The following is a 24,182-nucleotide window of genomic DNA, read 5'->3' as shown; positions in this document are numbered from 1 at the left end:
TTTTTTAGAACATTCTGCCCTCTAGGGGCGGAATGTTCTACTAACCCTATAACCTGCCATAGTGGGTTATACAGGCCATTACAGTCTGCTCCCTTGTTAAAGGCCCTTATCTTCGGCCCGGGCTTTTAACACTGGAGCGGACTTTTGATGGCTGGTATAGCCCACTACGGCTGTATTCATTAATCACGCCGGGTAAAAACTAAAATTGAACATTCTATTTCGATAAAATCTCTGTATGCATATTGGGCGCAGTTTCTCTGATTCTAACACCATTATTTAAAAAAAAAAACAATGAAGCTAATAGTTAAGATCGGCAAAGATTGCAGCAATGTAAGAGCAGGTCAGTACTATGTAAAACTTAACACATATTGTTCTAGAAACCATGCTTTCTGTAATCTATAAACATATATAAAAAATAGAGTGGTACTTTGTACAGAAACTCCATCACATGGGCACACCTTACTTCCTTTAAACCACTGACCAGTTTTAGGATATACCACCATAAAATATACAACACTTACTAGGAAATGAGTTACCTTGAATAAGTGGTCACTATTTGATACATACAAATGCTAAAACTAAATGCCTTCACCTGTTGGGATTAGCAAGTGGGCTGTGACTGGTTTCGTAGCTGTTTCATGCCATTTCCTATCAGCTCACATCAAACCTTTCAATTTATTTTTACGTTCGGTTTTCATAAAAATGGTTGTAATATTCCTCTCAGTGGAACCTGGGGTTACGCTTAGGCTAAAATGACTAGATCTGATAAACTTCAGCCGGGGAAATTTTATAGGCAAAGGCAGTCGGTTATTAATGCCCTGTTCAGAGTAGCTTTGAGTTTCATCCAAATGGAATACAAAAACTGCAATGACCTTAATCTCATTATAACCTAGCTATGAAAAATGGCCTTATTCCTTATGGCAAATAAACATTGGTGTGGTTTGAGGAATGGCAAGCAGTCTTCTGGCTACCAAATCCTCTGCCCTTTGCTGTGACTGACAGTCAGTGTAACCCCAAATACTAGAGTCATGCGCAGAGACACTTTTGGTACTGTATATTGTAAACATACTCGAAAGGGCCTTAACCACAGTTTGGAAGCAAACCTAAAAATAGACGTGGACGTTTTATTTAGCTGCTGGGTCTCAAGGCACGTTTGAGTCAACCTGATCATGATTAGAAACCACAAAAAACTGTAATAAAAGTGAGAAGTGCCTGGAAATTGTAGTAGAACTATGAAGAGAAATTAGTACCTATAAAAGGAACTGAGATTTTATAGCATTATGCAATAATTCCTCAGTTTTTCAATTTATAATTTGGATATCGTGTGAATGCAGCAAGTCCCTTTTTGGAAAACAGATAGCAATTAAAGATTAAAATAATGCAAAATATTGTATTAAAGGCTTTATTGTAACTAATGTAGAATATTTTGTTTTGTACTTCAGAATGACATACCTTTTGAAATTGGGAGACTGCATAAAACAATTATTTGTAGTGACACATTACAAAATCATATCTGTAAGGTATGTATACACATTCTGAATGTTTCTCTACAAATCAAACGCTCCTCATCTTGATGGCTTTAGTTAAGTGAATAAGCATATTAATTAACTTCTCTATCGCCAAACGCAAGGGTTGTTGCTAAGTCAAAAAAGGTAACAAATATACTACTAAATCCAATGTGTCAACACAGTATACGGTTCTTGTTTGTAATTCCATTAAAATGTTTTTTTGTTATCTAAACTTTCTTATGTACAAAGGACTAACAAAGGAGTAATTAAGGTGAAGCTCTGCATGTGTAGGCATATCAAATCCGATTCAAAGTGGCTCCGAGTGTTCTCTATGTAAAGTTATAATTTTCTGAGTTTTCTTTATGCCTGAGTTATCTAACCCTTCAATTTCAGATTGTTCCCCCATGGCAATTCAGCATTTGGAGAGTTAAGATGTTTAAAAAAATGTTTTATGTTTTTTATTTATGTTTTTTATTTATTTAGAAAGGCTAGTGTTCCTTATCATCTTGTTGAACTATAGGGGCACACTCAATCAATCAATCAAGGATTAATAGAGCGCACTACTCACCCGTTAGGGTCTCAAGACGCTAGGGTGGGGGGTGGGGGGGGAGATCTACTGGTCAAAAAGCCATGTCTTGAGGCGTTTCCTGAATGATAGGAGGTCCTGGGTCAGGTGGAGCGGTAGGGAGTTCCAGGTCTTGGTGGCTAGGTGAGAGAAGGATCTTCCTCTGGCGGTGGTGCGACGGATGCGGGGCACAAGGCGAGGGCGGCGGAGCGAAGGTTGCAGGTGGGGGGGGGGGGGCGAAAGGTGAGTGTCGTTGAGGTAGGCAGGACCTGTGTTGTGGAGGGCTTTGTGTGCATGGCTGAGGACTTTGAAGGTGATCCTCTTTGATACTGGTAGCCAGTGTAGGTCTCTGAGGTGGGGTGAGATGTGGTCGCAGCGTGGGATGTCTAGAATGAGGCGGGCGGATGCGTTCTGGATTCTTTGCAGCTTTGTTTGGAGTTTGTTTGTTATTCCTGCATATAGGGTGTTTCCGTAGTCCAATCGGCTTCTGACCAAGGCGTGGGTGACGGTTTTCCTGGTTTCGATGGGAAACCACTTGAAGATTTTGCGGAGCAAGCGGTGGGTGTTGTAGCAGAAAGAGGAGATGGCATTGACATGCTGAGTGTGGAATCCAAGATATAGCCCAGGTTGCGTGCGTGGGTGGCGGGTGAGGGTGCGGATCCTAGGGAGGTGGGCCACCAGTAGTCGTTCCAAGCTGAGGGGTTGGTGCCAAAGATGAGTATTACTGTCTTGTCTGTGTTTAAATTGAGGTGGCTTGATTCCATCCAGCTGGTGATGGCATGAAGTCCGTTGTGGAGGTTGTCCTTTGCAGTTGTAGGGTCTTTCGTGAGGGAGATGATGAGCTGAGTGTCGTTTGCGTAGGAGACAATGTTGATGTGGTATGTTTGTGCGATGATGGCGAGGGGGGCCATGTTGGATTGTCTGAGTCACCATTTATTGAAATGATTTGGATATATTTTTCAAACTAATATATTAAATAACACACTTTTCTGATGTAAGTTTCTACCTATATTTTAATGTGTCAAGATAAGATCTTATCTATATTGTACCTGTGTACTGGATGAGCACATGATTTTCTAAGGCTTGACCCGAACATCCATCAACTATGTGGCCTTAAGCTTGGTTTGTTGCAGTTGATATTAGCTGTGTCTTGGCTCTGCTTTTTCCAACAGTATTACTATATTACCAGAAGGCCTGAAGGAGCAGAGGCAGAAGTAGTGCAATTCACTTGAATGGGCTGATAGCTCATAATCAGGGAGTATGCGGAGTGCGTGGGGGGTGTCACCAATGTGGGTTGCAAAAGGAATTATGTGAGTTTTATGGTCATACCTATACTTTATTGGAATACTCCTCTTGGGTTGTCTGACTATTTCTCACTTAAACTGCTGTCTTGTTGTATATGAAAAATCTGAAGATAAAGACATTGGAAAGTCAACGTTTTGCCCGCTTCAACCCAATTTTTGTTGCAGACTGGTGTTGATGGTAACTGACTCCGACTGTGCCCTGGACTCTGTTACCCAGACATAGACCAGTGCTATGTTAAAACCACACACATGTAGTAGAGTACACAAGGTATTAGGGTACCCTTCCAATTGGCCTGACAGACCCTGTAAGTCCCTAGTATATAAAAGGTCAATGGGGGTACAATCTGTCTATAAGTCCCTAGTATATAACAGGGCATGGAGATTAGATGCCCACCAGAGGTTCTGCTGTATCATCTCCAGCAAGAGTCCCCAACCTGGAGTGCACCCAGTGGTCTTTTAAGGATTTGACAGGTGCATTGTGGGAATTGTGGTCCAACTTTCCAAGGGCCATCCAGGTGATTCCAGACCCTTGGATTTGTGTTTTGGAACCTTCGAACCTGCAAGGAGGACTTCAGGGAACACCTCCTGAAGTTTAGAGAATGTTGGCAAAGTTGGCGCTCTGTGTTTCTAAGAACTAGAAAATGTTTATTTAATAAAAAATAAAATCATACCTGCTATTCCCTACAATGGATTTTGGTCATCTTGGTGTCTATTCACACATATAAATATAACATATTTGTATAAATTGGTGTGGGATTTTTATTGTGTGTTGTGTCTCACTTATTAACTGTATTGGTGTTTTTGAATGCTTTACAATCTTGTCTCCTACGTTAGGCCTGCCTGGTCAATAACAGCTACCAAGGGTTGAGCAAGGGGTTAATTTACTGAGACCTTTACTGAACCTATATTTGGTTAGTAGCCTTATTGCCAGGGGTAGGTCCATACTTACCACTACCAATAAACCACATTCCAACAAAAGGTTTTAAAAAATATATAATATTACCAGAAGGCCAACCAATGTTCTTAACAAATCACAGTAGCATCATCTTAGAGGTATAAGCCCAAAGATAAAAGCAACAAAGACACTAGGCATTCACAACTTCCAGCTTGGGCCAACAAGGGCACAGGGTCATGGCTGCCAGTCTGTTGAAATTCTGATTTGCCATGAGTGTGGCAAGCTGACATAGTGGTCACGGCTGACACAAGGATAAGGAAAGGAGGGATTGACTGTACATTTATATACTATTGGTCAACTTTGTAGGAGTCCTGTGCAAGTATCGATTATGGACACTTCCTCATTAATAAATCAGTTTTTACTAAAAACTACTGTTTGGCCGAGAAAGTACAAAACAGCTCTCAGGACAGGAAATTGAAAAAGTTAATGAACTGAGATGCAATGCAGTTAGACACTTTGTCACAGGTGACTGCTGCTCCATTAGCTCCAAAGGGTCTTCTGGAGTCAGACGTGTGAGAGTAAAGGTCATGGGAAAACACAGAAAGAAGTACCAGGTTTTCTGCATATCTGATTGGATGTTTAAAAAATATGGATGAGATACATATTTATTGTGATTAGGTAGTTGCACTTAGGCAGTAAGGATAAGGAATTCGTTCTCTCTAGCCACAGTTGTCTGGACCAACTATTCAGAAAATATACACTCATGCCATGAGTTAAAGAATACTAGTAAAATTGAGAAACTAACATCACACAAGCACCCAAGAAGTTGCTAAGCACCATGTGCAAATGGGGACTGATTAATGCAGATTAATTGAAAGTCCATACGTTTGATGTTTTCAAAACTATATCAAGTAATTCATAATGTTTATCGCCACAACATGCGTGGTTTGTTGTTCATGATACATGAATTTCATGCCCATTTTAAAAGTGCTGTGATTTGAGCAGCTGATAATTTAAATTCGTTTGACTGCCTCAAAGACCACAATGGAGACTGTAACTGTTAGACCGGACATCCTCGGCATGGTATTATCCCAGACTTTTTGCCTTCACCCGTTCTGTGTTGCTGAATTTCTTTGGGTTGGTTATAGAGCTCTGTGTACTTTACAAATGCCAACCAGTGCTAAAATGTGTGTGCTCTATCCATCAAACAAGGTATCACTGACTTACACCTAATTGGCAGATTTAATTTACTTCTACGTACCTACTAAATTGTAATACATGTACCCAGGGCCAGCATCCTGTAGTGCCGTTTTAAACTGCCATTTTTACCTGGTAAAATAAACCTTTTTGCCAGGCCTAAAACTTTCTTTTTAATACTTATAAGCAACCCTAAAGTAGGCCCTAATGGCCAATTTGGCAGGGTGCACTGTGTTTGAAAATTAGGACATGTGTACTTAAGCTTTACATGTCATGGCAGTGAAAACCTCCTTTTGTAAGGTCTAGCTCTCCCACCCCACTGACTAACACTGTACCTTATTACATTTAATAAGTGACAACTTTAGACTGGGAGCAGATAGAGATATGCTGTTTACATCCAAATGAATGGTCATCTAAAATCCTCTTTAATTGTAAAGTCGGATTTTAAGTCACAATTCTGAAAATGCCACTCTTAGAAAGTTGCAAAAAATAACAAGTGATGGACGGAATGCTGAACAATGCTTAACATTCACCCCCAGTAAAAAAGATGTGTCCCTAAAAACATAGTTTTTTTGCTACCCATGCCATTCCAGTTTGGACCCAGCCATATACAAAAAAGTCTTGACCCTGCTCCCCATGGGAAGAGTCCAGTCCGAACTGTCAGGCCAGGTCCTCCCTGGACCGGAAGCAAGCATCCTGGGACCAGTTTCGTGCTATCACCCTTCATCAGCCAGGCTAGCTTGACTCCAGTTGCATGGGGACACGGGACCCACGTCTGGGCATACAGTCCCACCTAGTGCGATAAATACAAAAAAAGAACACATGATGGACAAACATGTCTATGATGTTCAGGCTGCTCCGTTTGGCCTGCTTCACTACAAGCGGAACGATCTGCGCAGGACCTTGAAGGTAACTCTTCAGTAGGACTAACCTGGTCCCTGTATCTGACCCATGCACCATCACAGTCAGCCTGAGCTTGTGACTTTCCCTCGATTTAGCTCAACCAGATGACTGCGAGTGGGGCTTTGTGCTTTTACATGCTATTTTTACTAAAATATTCAAAATTAATATCTCCGGTTCTACTGATTGGTTTTTGTTATTATTTAATTTATTAAAAATGTACTCTATTTTTCTAAATTGATTTGGGATTTTTCTTGTGTTGCTTTTTCACTTCATCATTGTTTGTGTGCTGCATAAATACATACACCATGCCTCTAATTTAAGAACCCTTTTGTGCCAAGCTACCAGGGGTTTAGTACAGGTTAATTAAGTACCTTTTGTTTTTTCACCCTGACAAGGATTGTGGTTGTTGCCTGAGCGGAGCTTCTATCCCCTCAACCAATAACCCAATTCCTTGCAGTTACAATTCTACTGCCTCACTATACCCTCAAGAAAATAACAATCTTTCAAGATGTTCTGCTGAATGCATGTCTAGCACATATTTTATATGATGGTAGAATTATCATTCTTGGTGACTTTAATTTGTGGTTTTAAGACATGCAAGACACCAATGAATTGAAACTCTTGCCAACACCAGGGGAATTAGAATTCAAGCATGAATCAAACTTAGCGCAGGCAGCAAATACAGAAAATCCTAAATTGCACTGTTTTCTGATATTGCTTTTCCCCTCATCCTATGTTGATTGATCAGATAAACACATACTTCTTTCCAACTGAAGGGGAGTACCGCACAAAGTAAATGCAGTACAGCCCAGAAAGCTACTCACAGAAACAAAGCACTCACTCAACTGATGGTAGGAGGAAAAAAAAAACACTATTGGTCTAAATCTGGTGGCAACAAAATGGAAGAATGATGCAACCATAAATCTTTATCGCTAGTGGAAGAATTTGCCCCTTTAGGGACCCACCAAAAAAAAAAAACATCCACATCTTGGTTTACTCCTGGCCTAAAATAGCTATTGTTCAAGGTAAAAGAAGGCTTGTTTTCTAACTAAAGTTGTTAATGCTTCAAACTCCTCTAAAGAGCTGTTTCATGCTCTAAATGAGCATGCTGAGCCAAAAGCCACAAAGATCACCTATGATTTTTCAACATACTGGTGCAGTGCCTTTACAGATTACTTTCTAAGCCAAATATAACACATCATGTCAGCCATCCGTCCACAATACGAGTGTTTAACTACAATGCCACTGTGAGCAGCAGCTGGGAGTCTAAAGCTTTCTACTTTTTCGATGTTATATAGGCGGACACTATCTACCTAATCAAATTACTTATAAGTATGTATTGGCAAGGTGATTATTGGTCCTACCAAAAAGAAGAATTACTTAGTCCCTCTTATTATGAAGATAATTAACTATCTTTCTTAAAAACAGACCTTTCCTGGGATAACTCAGAACATAAGAAGTACTGGCCCATTTCAAATATCCTGTTATTGACTGAACTGGAAAAGATAGCTATCATCCAACTTGACAGTGAGAAAAGGGAGATCATGGGAGACCGTGAGGATGTGCATACATGTTTGGAACACAAAATGTCCTTGTTAATATGTAGGCATGTATATTGAATGTCATACACTAAACAGAACCAACTTCAATGATACTCCAAGATTTCTCAATTTCGTTCAACACAGAATTATCTCCCCCATCAGATATTATTGTCATCAAGAATGACAGAGTATTTGGAGTTCTAAAAGAGAAAGCGTGCCTCTTACTTAATTGGTTCTTATGAGATGAGACTACAACACAGCCACAGAGACATAACAGAATTCGCCTACGCTTCCTCCAGATTTCTGTTTTGAAATCTGAGAAGTACCATCAGGGTCTGGATGAACAGCGAAGGCAATGGCTATACTGAGAATGTTTTACGATTAATAAAAATTTACTGCGTCCTACGCAGCCCGAGTCTGACGGAAGGCATTTGATGAGACACCTCTTTCTTAAACAGAGTATCTGCATGTGCTTAGATACTATGAATTTCAGCATAAACTGAAAGTCCATATATTTTATCACATATGGTAAAGTATTTATAACTGGCCGACAGGAGGTTTAGGGAAGCACTTGTAATACAATTGCATTAATTAATTATATTTTTATTCACTCTATTTTTAAGGATATGATTATGTTGTGATGTATTATTTTAATTAATTAAATGCTGCTACAAGAGCCCCCACTTTTACTAATATTTTATAACATTCTGTAATTATAATGTTAATGAAGGTCTGTCCTGATTGTAATGATTTGATCTATTTTTATTCAGTCAACTTCCAACCAGGGCTTAGATGGTTTCATGATGCGATTAGTCCTGTCCCTTTATTTGATAAACAAGTCATATTCAATACACTATGAGGGAATGCCTTTGGTGCTTCGTGAGAGACTGGAAGCGTCCAGGGGGAGAGAAGCATGAAGTAACAAATTATAATGCTGCCTAGTTGAGAGATCTACTGTGAACTTAGTGTGCACATTGAGTACATTCAGCTATATCTAAAAGAAGGGTATGCTGTTAAAGCACATAAATTATAATTACTGCTTTAATAATGTAGTTACTTCCCTATTCAAAATTAATGGAAAGTAGGCAGGTACTCAGTTTTAGGGGGAATTATTAGAGTGATACATCCAGATTTAGACTGCATGTACAAATAACATAACATAGCATACGCAGTTAGTCAGGTGATAGGAAATTATCTGAACTGTAAAAATTTTAAGGGACATAGTGGGATGCTCTGTTTCTATGTGAATATACGATTTACCCAGGAGCAAATTGCGTTGAAAGTTGAGTGATACTCTGATCCTTGTATAGCTATTGGTACAGTCTACTCAGGTGGGAGTTATAGGGAATGTAGAGAATTAGTCATTTCCTACTAAAGTATTTTATCTCTGAGAACAGATGTCTTTGCAGTCCCTCCAAATGTGGGGTTAGGAACAAAGGGAGATACTTAATACTAATGGAAGCATTTGTGAGAGCCATCCAGGTATGATTTACAGGGAAAGTGTGCTTTGCAGAAATTAGTCAGTTACTTGGACCCTGGAAAGTATTTGTTAAGCCCACCAACATCTTATTCACAGGAACATAAAAATCTACATTTCTACATCTAAAGGTGGTAGAGAAGTGTATAGTTCTTTGAAAGTATCTGTGAATTCCATTCAGTTACAATTTCCAGGATGGCAGTGGGATAGTGTTATTATTGAGGTATCTTCAATATCTTCATTCTGGTAATATCCTGCCTGAAGTTAAAAGAATATAGCACTTTTTTCTTAGAGGTCGCTTTCCGCTTCTGAGTTTCCCTCAACTGTCCCTGGCTTACCCACGTCCACGCAACTAGATTCTCACTCGAGAATCCAAGTACACAGCCGGCATCTCGTGTCCAGCATCTCGTGCCAGTGCCAAGCTACAACACATCCCCCTCCTTATCAAATGGAAACAATTACAATATGTCATTCATTTTTTTCTCAACATAATTTGAAACACTTGGAATACATCTGCTTTAAACTAGAACACACTAAACTAGGTTACCTAATTTTACATAACATATGATAATATAGGGAAAATAAAACAAAAAAAATAATATTTACAATTCACAAATTACCATACACAAAATCCTTTAACCACACAGGGACTTTCCTTGCTCCATTAGTTTTTTGCTCAGATACAAGTTCTTCCCCAAAATCTTTAGCAACTACAGGATGCAAGGTGGACTCATTGTCATTAATCACTTCCTTCCGAGGATTTCCTCCCACACACTCTCCTTCTTCATGGCATTCATTATTCGTCCTCTCCATCTGTGTAAGTTTACTTTGATCAAAATGACTCAATTATTCCTCTCTCCTGGATCGCTTATCATTCTGTTGCTTATCATTTACACGTTCACTCTCTATAAACTCATCCTCATCTCCCAAATCTATATTTCTGTTATCATACCGTTCCTGTTTCTAACATACATTATTGTAATGGGCTACACGGTTCAAATTCCAATCGTTTACATTGCTTAATCTTACCGCATTGCACAACACTTCCACTACTTCTTCAGGTTCATAAAATGTACACTCTCTCTTAAGTACTACACCTGGTTTCTTTATCCTGACCCAATCGCCCACTTCCATGTGTACTCGTTTGGTTCCCTTCTTCTCATCATAATACAATTTAGACTTGTCATGAGTTTCTTTCATCTTCCTCCTGGCATCTTCAATAGACCACTGTTCAACACCAGAACGGAATAATCATCCTGGAGTAAATTTGGTTTTAGCATTCCTACCACGAATCATAACAAAAGGAGATACACCAACAGAATCACAATCTGTGACCTTATAATCCCAAATCATTTTACCTAACTGAATAAGCCAATCTTCATTGCTAACCCTTGCTAGTTGAATGATTCCCTTAATTGCCCGGTTGAATCTTTCTACCATGCCATTCTCACTGGGATTGTATAGTGAGGTGGTTTTATGCTTAATTCCTAACCTCTCAAAATAATGTTTGGCTTTTATTGACATGAATTGCACACCATTGTCACTTAAAATACTAGCTGGAATACCTTCAGAAATGAAAGTTTCATCAAGAATTCCAACACAGCATCAGTGTCAGCCTTGTCTACAATCTTTACCACTGGCCAATAACTAAACAAATCCATTAAAACTAAAATGTACTTCTGTGGGTCAGCAAAGGGGCCAACAATGTCAATTGCTATAGTTTCCCATGGAGTATTAGGCAATAAACAATCACTTATTGGTGGTCGCAAAGTCTTTAAAGACTTATCAGCTATCCTACAACCAGGACATTCCCTTACAAATCTTTCTGTTACCATATCCACTCCTGGCCACCAAAACAATTTTTTCACAATAGATTTGGTTCTTGTTATTCCCAAATGTCCTGCATAGCTTAAAGCAATAACCACTTCTCGTAAAGTTTCAGGTGGAATTATACGTTCCCCTCTTTTTACCAAATCGTCTAGATCCGATCTCACTTCCCAAAATGGTTTTAAGACTTGTGTCAATTTTTTGTTTATTCGGCCAACCACTACATGCAAATCTCTTGAAATCTGTTAAAGTCTTATCAGTCTCATACTCTTTATACCATTCATCTCCTTTAATAGCTGCTTCACCACTATCGTGAATCAAAGCAATTTGAAACTCATTCCATTTATCAACTTCACATTCTTCCGATTCATTAGGCATCCTAGATAAAAATAAAAAATCTGCCACCACATTATCCTTTCCAGGAACATATAGTACCTTGTATTGGTAATCAGCCAATCGCATAGATAAACGTGCTAACCTAGCAGATGAATTGGCCATACCTTCAGTACTTAATATTTTCACCAATGGTTTATGATCAGTTTGCATAATGCATGGTTTACCACACACAAAAAATCTAAAATGATCTAACGCCCATGCACAGGCCAATGTTTCCCTCGCAATTATTGGGTATTTTTCTTCTGTGGGTGATAAAGATCGTGAGGCATATGCAATTACACGTTCCTTCTCAGCTCCCTTTTTCTGTGTCAGCACAGCTCCTAGACCTTTGCTACTAGCGTCTGTGGTTATGATACACAATGCATTTGGGTCACAACTTCCTAGGGCAGATGCATTAGCAATTTTAGCTTTTATACATTGAAAATTTTCATCGCATTGTGTAGACCACACAAATTTACACTTATTTTTAAGCAACTGTGGAACATACTGGGCACAATATTCTGCCAGACCCAAAAAGGATCTTACATATTCTTTGTATGTAGGGACAGGTGCCTCCTTAATAGCTTTAATTGAAGATGATTTTGGTGTAACCCCATCAGCACTGATAACATGACCAAGATAAGAAACACTATTTACAGAAAATTTACATTTATTAATTTCAATAGTTAGACCTTTAGATTCTAATATTGACAAAACTCTCATGAATTAGGTATCATGTTCGACTTTTGTGGTACCTAAATCAGGATGTGATCTTGGAAGAATTTCACATTTTCCTCCTTTATGAACAGTTTAGACATTAATCTCTGGGAAACCGCTGCTGCTGACACTAGCCCGAACAGCATGCATTTAATTTAATAGCAACCTACTGGCGTTATACATGCTGCATATTTCCTTGAGCTTTCTGTTAATGAAATCTGATGATAAGCAGAAGATAGGTCAATTGTGAAAAACCACCTTACTCCTTTAAGACATGCCACCATTTCATTAATCTTCGGTAGAGGAAACTGATCTACAATGATGTTGTTATTTAAATGATGCAAGTCCACACATAATCTTATTTTTCCATTACTCTGTCTAGCAAACACCAAAGGTGAAATCCAGTCAGAAGCTTCAAGGGGTTCTACAACGCAAGATGACACTAATTTTTCTAATTCAGCAGAAACTTCCTCTCACAGCAAAAGGAATATTCCTTACTTTGTGTATCTTAGGGAGGCATCATCCTTTAAAATTATCTGGTGTTCAAAGCCTTTAAGATTCCCTAAATTATTGCCAAAAACTTTCAAATATTTTAGTTTGAATTCCTCACCCAGTTATTCTCCTTCATCTACCACTGAAACTTGTTTTTTATCATTAGGATTCAAAACAATATGTAGATTGCCTTGGAAATACCACCCCAGAACTGGAGGTCCATTTTCTGCCACGTAGAGTTTTCCTCGTGCTTCCCTGTTCTTGAACATGAACACCAACAACCTAAAACCCACCATGTCAATTTGTTTGCCACTAAATCCTTCAGGATTAATATCTGGAGGTAATAACGTATTACCAATTTTCTTGATAAACTTTTACTTCCATACTGACTCATTAATGACGGTCTAGGGTGATCCTGAATCGGCATACATTTTTAAAGCAACTCCACCAATACTTATCCAGCATTCCGGTTTAGACTTTACAGTATCTCCTTTTATATTTAGAACAAATTTCTTACTTAAACTAATAACTCTCTCCATATCACATCCATCATCACTTAACTGCTTCCCTCACCTTCAAAACTTGGGAGTATGTACGCACTTCAATAAGTTATTTTTTTTCCTACACAACTTTGAAGTGTCTAACAATACCACAATTTTCACATTTCTGTATAATTGCAGGACAACTTTTATTGGAAGCCAGATGGTTCTTGCAATCACATCGATAGCATCTTGTTGGGTCTTTCGATTCCATGTTCTTTATGATTTGTTTCGAATTCTTATATTCATTTTGGATTTTGCAAATGGTCTCAACGTCTTTTGCACCTAACTTTAATGCACCAGCACATCTGTTTGACATTTCAGCCTTACGAACCACGGCTAAAACATCATTCAAAGGTGCCTCTCCATTAATCCATAGACGTTCCTGTATTGCAGGATTACTCGCATGCATAACAACTTGATCTCTGAACATATCATCTTTGAATCCACCAAACTTACAATCTAATGCCAACTTGTTCAGTTCTGCAATGTCATCATCTACAGTTTCTGTATTCCCTTCTTTCAGTTGAAAGAATTTGTATCTAGTGATGCCAATACATACTTTAAGTCTATAATAACTATCCAGGTCTTGAATAGCTGCCTTAAATATGTTGATGTCTCCTGTCACTTCCACTTTAGTCATTTGATTGTAAGTTTTCAGCCCAATAGGTCCTCAAGCATGCAAATATAGCCTTTTTTGTGTTCAGAAGAGATTGTGTTTTTTTTCCTTCAATTGCTTCAATATAATTTAAAAAATAGTCCTTCCATTCTTCCCATTTTAGAATGGGTTCAGCACCAGTAGGATTGATGGTAACATTTTTTGCAGATACATGACATGAAGTTGGAGAACTCATTTCAAATACTTTTTTTTCCCTTCCAGAAAAATGTTAAAACAAGTTATTCACAAAATGTGTCCTTGTCAATATTTATAATACAATTTAATTGCAAACTGCAACAAAACGGTACTTGTAAGACAGGTACCAGTTTAAAGCAATTGACCCAAAAACGTGCCTAACTCTGTAAATCTGTGTGCAACTAGCACGTTGATTTCTCTTTACAGCACAAGAAAAGTAAACGCAACCTGTTGTAATCAAATGACACCAGGAACAACGATGTCCTTAAGCAAGTAACCTTTATTGGAGCACTCACACACGCTCCTAACGAACAAAACGCTTCTGATCGTAAGCCGACAGAAAACGTTCCATTCACAAGATTCTAAAATCTAAATTCACTATTACACATCTCCTTCTTTTCAAACAAACAAGATGAAATAAACAAGTGAATAAAACCAAACAAATAAAAAATAAAAACTGCCATAAACTTTGTAATATACGTTCTTAAAACCTCGTAATATATATATTTTTTTTTTTTTAAACCCTAAATAAAAGTTGTCTAATACATTAAGTAATCATTGTATTTGTTTGGCAATTTTTTATGTCTGCTGGCCCTGACACCAAACTCATTCATATGAACATTTGAAGAACTATATTCTTCACGATGACCCAACAAAGTATTGTCGGTATAACCTGTTCTACTGTTTGAATAAGCCTTGAATGATTCACACCCAAAATCAGGATCAGATAGATGACTTAACTTGTGACAGCCTTCAAAGTTTACACGTGCTAATCTGGAACAATGCCACCATGAACCATTACTCAACATAGCTGAAGACCTCCCAACCCTAATAACTTTCCAAGGTTTTGAATACTTTGATTCTCCCTTTCTGACATGTGTGGGAAGCTTGATCTTAACCCAATCATCAACATTTAAACTTAGACTCCTTTGTCCATTTTCCTTGTAATTATTTTTGTTCCTAAACTCAACATTCACCTTGGCCTCATTGTATATCCTATTCATATCATAAATCTGTACATTGTTTTGCAACCAAGATGGATTTAGACCTAGTCTTGGTTTCCTTCCTTTCAACATCAAAAACGGTGAAAATTTAGTTAAAGAATGAGGTGTACAGTGATAAGACCAAATCATTTGTGCAACATGTTCCTTAACATTAATCTTAGCATTTAGAGCCAGTTGTACTGCCTCTACTAAAGTTCTATTGAATCTTTCAACTAAACCGTTCATATTGGGTGCATATAAAGCAGTTCGTTTATGTTTAACCCCTAAATTAGACAAGAAATCTTGTAATTTAGAAGAAGTAAACTGTGTACCATTGTCAGTAGTGATACTATCAGGATAACCTTCTTTTCTGAAACAATTGTTTAGAAACTCAATTACCTCATCAGTACTGGGTCGCTCAATCCACTTATACTCAACCCATTTGGAGAAATAATCAATAATAACCAATATATATACTTTTTCCAAACTAATACCTTCATAAGGACCAAGTAAATCCATAGGTAAATCCTTCCATGGTTGTTCTGGAAACGGTAATACATTAACCTCAGTTTTCTGTGTCTTCAAAACTTTATCAGAATCCTGACACAACAAACAATTCTTAATGAAAACAACTACCTCTGAATCCATGTACGGCCACCAAAACTGATCTCTCAATTTTTTAATAGTTCCAGATTGTCCTAAATGTCCAATATGAGCTATAGAAATCAACTTTCTTCTTATTTCTGTAGGAGGTACAAAACATTCACCCTTAAGTAACAAATCATTTTCTATGGACAATTCATTTCTAACTTTCCAGAAAACTTGTAAATCCTTTGTTAAAGATTTCTCTTGTGGCCAACCTTTTATGATAAAACCCTTCACAATTCCAAGAACTTCATCTTTGTCATATGCTGAAACCCATTCTTTTTCTGAAATTACTTCACAAATTGACAATACTGCATCTCTCACACTTGCAACAACACATTCTTCAATCACTTCAGAATCTGTAGACATTTCCTTACTGACAGATAATCTCGAAAAACAATCCGCTCTGGTATTCCTTGTACCTGGCAAATAAGACACTGTAAAATTGTATTCATACAATTTTGCTAAAATACGTATGAGTCTTGAAGACGCTCTACCCATGCCATTTTTAGATAATAAAGAAATCAGTGGTTTATGATCAGTTCTCAATTTGAAATGTTTCCCCCATATATATATTTTAAAGTGTTCAACGGACCACGCACAGGCAAGTGCCTCACGTTCAATAGTTGAATACCTACACTCAGCTTCAGACAATGCCCTAGAACCAAAAGCAATGGTTTGTTCAACATTCCCTTTGACTTGAGTTAATACTGCTCCTAATCCTGTTGAACTTGCATCCACAGTAATAACATTTACTGCATCACCAGAATATGGAGAAAGTGGTTTCGAATTTACAATAGACTTCTTTAACTTGTTGAAAGCATCAACCTGATCATTAGACCACCTAAATGTTTCATTTTTCTTAAGTAATACACGTAAAGGCATAGCTAAATCGCTAAAATTTTTGACAAATTTAGCATAGTACTCACATAGGCCTAAAAAGGAATGAACCTGGTCTTTGTTTCTGGGTTCCTCAATGTTTTGTATCACCTGTAGAGAATTCTTAATAGGTGTGATACCTTTTCCTTAAATAGAATGACCTAAATAGTCTATTTCATTAGTTAACAATGTACACTTGTCGAATTGAATCGTCATACCCCTATCACTAAGGATTGACAACACCTTGTCCAACTTCGTATAGTGTTCCTCTTTTGTAGCTGTGTAGATCAAAATATCATCCTGAAAAGCAATGACATTCCCAACATCCTTAAATACACAATGCATCAATTTTTGAAAAACAGAAGCAGCTGATGCCAAACCAAAAGGCATGCGTTTATATTGAAAAGCACCATCTGGAGTAATAAAAGTGGTAATGCAACGAGATTCGGGAGTTAACTCTACTTGGTGGTATGCTGCCTTCAGATCAATCTTTGAAAAAAATTTAGAACCCTCTAACTTTGTGAAAAGCTCTTGAATGCGTGGAAGTGGAAAACAATCCACCAAAATTTGCTTGTTCACAGATCTTAAATCAGCACACAAACGCAAATCTCCTGATTTTTTCCGCACCAGAACAATTGGGGAAACCCATTCTGCAGCATCAACAGGCTCAATAATATCCTCCTTACACATTCTGACTAACATCTCAGATAACTCCTTACTGACCGAAAGTGGAACATGCCTTAATTTGTGTTTGATAGGAACAGCATTTTTTTTAAGTTGAATGTGATGTGAAAATCCTGTCACCTTACCTAACTCTTTGCTAAACAAATTTTTAAATTTGTCTAATAACAACTCCAACTTATCTGTACTTGTGTTCAAAACTTGGACTGTATATTATCAGACAGATACACTGGGTTCTTGGCATTTGGATTGAGCACCATTCCCATTTTCTTTTGATGACGCCAACCAATAACATGTAACCCATCAATGGCAACATATACTTTTCCAATAATTGACCGGTTTAAAAATTTGATATCCGCTATGAAAAATCCAAGCATATCAATCTCTTTGCCCCCAAAACCATATACTTTGACATCATTTGGTTCTAACTTTTTATCATCCCAGTTTTCATTAAAAAACTGATCTGATAAGATAGTATATGGTGATCCAGAATCTGCCAAAACGTTCACATTCAATCCATCAATGACGATTTCACAATCAGGTGGAATATAGGGTTCTTTGTCAATTTCAGTGCAGTTAATACCCTTCCTGGTCTTTTCTGTATCAAACTTATTTGTGCATGAAACCTTTTCCTTAAGACTGAGAACGAAATGATCTTCCATCTCGTTATCACACTTTGATTCCTCCAGCGTAGATATTCTTCTGTTGGCTACCGATCTGCAAACATTGCCAAAATGACCAATCTTCTTGCACTTGAAACATTCTTTGCCTTTGGCTGGGCAAAACTTGAATTGAGATGCATGTGTTTTGGAACCACACTTATCACAAAATGTCTTACTAACATTGTATCCTGAAATTTGTTTGTTAATACTGACTTGTTTTCCTTTAGAAAATGTTCCTTTGTTACTAGCCTCATATTTCTCTGTATCATTTAAAGCTACAGCTGCAATCTCTTTGTTAATGTCATCCACATTAATGGCTTTGAAAGATTTTATTGTACATTCAACACTCTTAGCCGTGTCAATTGCTTCTCTCAAAGTGGGATTGCGTTGTCTAAGCAATTGTTCCTGAATCTTTTTATTCGAACAGAAAATAATTAACTGATCTCTAATATAAATATCCGCTGTTTCTCCAAATTCACAGTCTGCAGCCAAAATTCGTAAAGCAGAAATATATGAGTCAACTGACTCATTAAATTGTTGATGACGTGTGAAAAACTTATACCTTTCCATAACAATGTGTGGTTCCTCTGAAAATCTTTTTTTGAAACCTATCTACAGCTTCTGAAAAACAGTCATAATCTCTAGCGTCTGTGCCAGATGGTGGTAAAACTGGAGGTAGATGCTCAAAGATGTCTTCAGCTTCCAAGCCAATTAAGTTGAGTAGTAACGCTTTTTTTCTGTGTGATTCAAATGAATCTCCATTAATTGCCAACATGTAGTTTTTAAAATGTCTGAACCATTTTTCCCATTTCATAGTAGCCTCATTAGCAGAGTTTAAAAATGGCGGAGGAGGATTACCACAAATGTTATTCATTATGACTGAATAGTCAAGGATAGAAAATATAAATGAGAGTTTTTCTTCTTGTTTTATTTTTAAACTGCAATAATGTGCCTTTAAATTCACTTTGAAATTGCAAAAAAAACAAAAAAAAAAAAAAAAAAAAAAACTTGTTAACCTAAGATGGCCGCCGATTCATGACGTTGTTCTCTTACTAATCTTTCATACGAACAACACTGTCTCTAAGATGGCTGCCAAACAACTGCCAATTCTGAGAAATAGTATGCAGTTCAGTCAAAAATAAAAAATAACAAAAAATATTCTGCCTCACCACTTCCAGTTCCTGAAAGTTTTGAATCTATCCTCCTAGAAATCCAACATCACCGGAATGCAGGAACACTCCTAAACCGTCTCCGTCTGCCATCTACAAAGTGCTGAATATTGTGAAAATCCTCGAGTCTGTGGTGAGTGCTCCTGGTTTTTAAATCGTCGCCAAAATGTTGTAATCAAATGACACCAGGAACAACGATGTCCTTAAGCAAGTAACCTTTATTGGAGCACTCACACACGCTCCTAACGAACAAAACGCTTCTGATTGTAAGCCGACAGAAAACGTTCCATTCACAAGATTCTAAAATCTAAATTCACTATTACACAACCTGAAAAATGTGCAGTGTAACGCGCTGGTCTCCCAGAAAACAAATATATAACACTGCTGAACCACAATAATGTACATAAATGGCATGCTTATCGCCGTAACTTGTGCGCAGAATGCATTGTTGGCGATGCGAAGGCAACAGGGCGTGCCTATCGACGTAAAGTAATGAACGCGTATGTGCGTTCTAATTCCCTAAAGTGTCTTGACATGCGTCTCCCAACTTTGATGGAGACTTTAATGCGCGTGGAGATCACCACTTCTCAACCACCTGCTCCTTCAAATAACACAGGCGCTAAGAATATCATTCGGTAAATTAAAGTTTTGTCATGAAAAGTCTTACCGCAGTATAGGAAGTGGCACGGAATGTAGTTTGCTTAAAAAAAATAAAAATACTTCCAGTGCATGCTTCAGTCTGTCTTCAGGCAGCTCATCGCCATTGTTATGATTGAGGTTCCGCACACAAAGGTTTCTTCAATAAATTTAATCTGGTAATATCCTGCCTGAAGTTAAAAGAATACAACACGGCTTTCTTAGAGGTCGCTTTCGGCTTCAGTGTCTCCCTCAACTGTCCCCGCTTACGCACATCCGCGCACCTGGATTCTCACTCGAGAACCCAAGTACACAGCTGGCATCTCGTGCCCAGCATCTCGTGCCAGTGCCAAGCTACAACACACAGTAATTTTCATGGAATAAATATGTGGTCCACAAAGGTATAAGTTACAATGAACAGAGGTGTCCACAGTTCCCAAAAATAGGTTTGTGGGCTTGATATTTTTTAGGTACAGTCAACGGCAATTTATATGAATATAGAGTTACTATCTTTCTATGATTTTTTTTAATTAATGTCTTAACCTTGGTGTTATTTACCAAGAACACAGAAAGTTTCAAAATTTGTCTCAAGAAAACTGAACTTAACATCTGAAATGAACCTCGAAATGACTGCACGATAACATCTCAACAAGTGAGTGGCAGTTTCTACAACATCTTCAATTAAGGTAAGCACAGAAGGTTGGAGCACGTGGAGGCCCGACAGTGGACTTCATGCAGTTTAGAAGGCCGAAAATCATCTTACTTGTCTTGAGCTATGGTCTCACTGCTTGCTTGTAAGACTCTTGGCCTCTTCTTTGACACATGATTTGAAAATCACCTTTATGCTCTCTCACTTTTCCCTTCCCTTCAGCCCACCAATTTACAGAGAACAGATATTAAAACGATATTACCGTGACAGGTATACAGGATGAAATGCAAAATGAGACATGCAGGAATTAGAAGAAACATGGGAGAAGTGTGCCTGATCTGTTACATGGTAAACAGTCCTGCCACTATATTGCCACATGTTAATGTGGGCTCAGAGACCTACACAGATTTTGATGTTCTTCTCTATTGGTGGATATAAGCATGTGAACTATTTGCAGTAAATGGACGACTAAACATACACATACATTAGGATGACAATGTAGTGGGCTTGCTTCAGGATCTTAGATAGAGAAAGAAATTTAACTGGAAAAAAGCTGCAATCAAAAGAGAAAAACAGAGTGGAGAGGCTGAAGAAGTGGCCTTGGGTGGATGGATGGACACATGCGTCAGGAAGGGTGAGAATCAGAAAACTGTGGCAAGGAACAGCTGGTAAATGAGACCAGAAGAAAACTGAAGCTACATTTAAGAGGAGAGGCACAAAAGGCAGGTACTCTTGAAAATAGAGAATTGTGTTTGTGCTGAAAAATGCACAGTTCTCTGCACTCATTTTCTTCACCATCTGTGCTTTAATTCTGAACTAAAGTAATGGCTGTAGTACTATAACTAATCTACAAGTATGACTAAATGTGAAAAAACAATTTGCAAGAGTGTGAAATATAAACCGAATCAAAGTGACTGCGGGTGGGGGGTGGGACTGTCAACTATTTCTCTAGGTAGTAGTGATATTTTAAAGTCAAATAACATCTAGAAAAACAATCATATTCTGATACAAATGGGCAGTGTTATACTTACAGGCCTCCTTCTAAGAAATTACAAACATTTTCATCTCGCTTAGAAACCAGGTGAAAAGTCTCCCTTATTATTTGTTGCTGGGTGTCTTCAGTCTGTAAAATAAACATGATTATCATTAACAGTGATCTGACATTTAAAATAATCAGTTTCATAAAGAATAAACATTGTGGTATTTAATCATTGTGAATAAAAAACCTGTGGTACCTACAATTGTGTTATCCAGTTTTCTTACGTTCTCTAGTTTTCTTACACTCTAAACTACTCGCATTGAGGAGTGCATACCAGTAGGTCCACTAAATCTAACATATTTTCCAGTTTGATCAAAATAAGTAAGATATTCGTTATTCATTTGGATCATTTATAGTGTGGGTTGGTTCTATGATTTTGCGTTGCCTGATGGAATAAACATTGGTGCAGGAATGTTGCGGATGGAAAATATGGGTTTGGCAAGGTGTTTCTTATTCCGATCAAATGTGCAATGTGGAAATGAAGGAGTGGTCCAAGGAATTATAGAGAAGGCGGGGAGTAAGGTGGTCTGTGAGCTGGAACACAATCACCTTAGTTTTAAAGCAAAAATTGCTAACTAGTGCAATATGAATTACATGATAGTTTTCGTAGACAAAGAAGATCCATTGCACACTTGCATAAGGCATTTGGTATTTCCTTATATTCAGTTCTGTTCTCCAGTTTCTTAAAAAAGTTCAATACTTCTGAGAAACAACGACGAGTAGACAGTCATAAATTGGTATTTCCTAATATTCAAGGATTATTTAATTGAATTTTCTTACATGCAATAGAGATGGAAAATTGCCGATGAAGAGTGCTAACTGGATAGCGGTTTAGTTGCACACAAGTTGTTCACGTTGTATTTCTACGATAATTAGTTATTTTGTAAGAGGGTCAAAAGTCAGTGTGTTAATAGAGATATTATGCGATTGACCGTGTACCTTTAATGTATACACTGTAAAAAGGGAAAGATGTGCTTCCATCGGCCAGTAGACTAGGAGCCACAAACTGAAGTGCTGTTAACTCATGAGTAACACCTCAGGAAGAACACAACTGAACATATTCTACAACGCAGGCCCTCGATGCACAAATATCAACAGCACAGGGAGATGGGCAGCTATATGTTGCCATTAGCAGCACACAGGGCAGAGGCACTGTACTAACACTTCATCATATGATATAGGTGTCAATGGGACAAACGGCATAACCTAGGACGAGGTACTACTGACAGCTGCAACTAGGAGAGGATACTTTCAAACCCTGAATTGTGAGGAATCGGCGTATTGAGAGGAAGAGAACCACTAGAGCAGCGTCACATCACAAAGACCACTGAACGAGGCATGTACTGCACCATGTTCAATGGCTGTTAAGCACACTGCCATGTGTGATGCTGCCAGTGGCAAGGTGATACTGTGCCAGTTTCATCCGGATGTGTGATGCTTTGGAGAATGGCAAAGCACGCTTTACGTGGTGTCGTTATTTATGTGTATTAAAGGTTCAACTGTAACAGTGCAGCCCTTCGTATGCACTGACGGTGCATTTTCATGGCTCCTGTTACCTCCCTGTGCGTTGGTTATTCTGTGTGTCAGCACCTTCTCCCTGCGCCCTATTGCTTGCATGCTCGTTCCCCCTCTGGGTTTAACAGCACTCAACTCCTCCGTGAGTGCTGATGGTTTTGTATCAATACCCCTCCCTACTTGTGTTTTCTACTGAAGTCGGCAGCATGATGTTTGTTTCTCGAGCTATCAGCCCCAGTGTGATACCGGTGCAGCCCAGTGGCTCTAGGCGATGGTTCCGGGATGGGAGGAGCGGTCTTTACTCACGTAATGCTCATAGAATTTGGAGAGCCGCGGTTTGCCGTGGTTGTTGAAGATAAGTATGGCTTTGATCATGCTGAGGCCGGCGCAGATATCTGGGGGCGCCGGGTGCAGCGTACAGGCGGGGTCTCCTCTTCTAATCGTCTCTTCAGCTTAATACGATTCCTCACGATTGTTATGGTCTAATACCACCGCGCATGCGCATGCGCACGCAGCCGCAAATTCCAGTGAGGGATCCCTCCAGTCACAAAGCAGGAAGTGCTTTAAGACTCAGCCAGGGTCTGTTACAGCAAATGATCAATCAGATCGCGGTGGCTGTCCTCGTGACAAGGGCATGACAGAAACACTTCGTCCTTTGATCATCTTTGCGAAATGCAGAAAACTCATAAGCGAACACTTATTTACCCCAATAAATTATATATATCCTCCCGCGGCGGGACAGTCAACAAATTAATAAGGAGTCGAAGTCAATCAGATCGGAATCCTATGTAACAATTTCAGGTCAACATGCGAACAGGTTGGCGTTCTAAACTGCAGCACGTTCCATTTACATTTGGGACTCTTACAAAGGACGTTACACAAAAAATGGCTAGCTGTTTATAAAATATGAACTTCCGAAAATGAACATTGAGAGATGTATTGAGGAGCACCTTTATTCGTGCAATGGCCACACACTCCACTTAACCAGGGTCGGATTGGGAACACAATTAGGCTCGGACACTCCCAAGAAAAGTGGCCTAAATTCACGAACCGTTATTATTTTTTGCAGCTTTGTATCGTATGAACACAGCCGAAAGACATCGACGGCATTACGTTGCACCAGATCAAATT

The 24,182-nt window shown here is 38.5% G+C and overlaps 1 protein-coding gene across 1 annotated transcript in view; it reads right to left on the bottom strand.

The window, feature by feature from the left end:
* Positions 1–23,559, bottom strand: part of AP3S1 (adaptor related protein complex 3 subunit sigma 1) — a 179,571-nt gene extending 156,012 nt beyond the window's left edge. The window contains exons 1-2 of the mRNA XM_069226637.1: positions 23,358–23,559; positions 21,529–21,620 (exon numbers count right to left, since the gene is read on the bottom strand). Coding sequence (XP_069082738.1) covers positions 21,529–21,620; positions 23,358–23,426 — 161 coding nt within the window. The 5' untranslated portion in view covers positions 23,427–23,559. The remainder of the gene's footprint in view (positions 1–21,528; positions 21,621–23,357) is intronic.
* Between the last annotated feature and the right edge of the window lie 623 nt (positions 23,560–24,182).

The sequence above is a fragment of the Pleurodeles waltl genome, chromosome 1_1 (assembly GCF_031143425.1).
Source record: "Pleurodeles waltl isolate 20211129_DDA chromosome 1_1, aPleWal1.hap1.20221129, whole genome shotgun sequence".
NCBI classification, from domain to species: Eukaryota; Metazoa; Chordata; class Amphibia; order Caudata; family Salamandridae; genus Pleurodeles; species Pleurodeles waltl.
The sequence above is the reverse complement of the archived record's forward strand: the minus strand, read 5'-3'. Positions and strand labels throughout refer to the sequence as shown.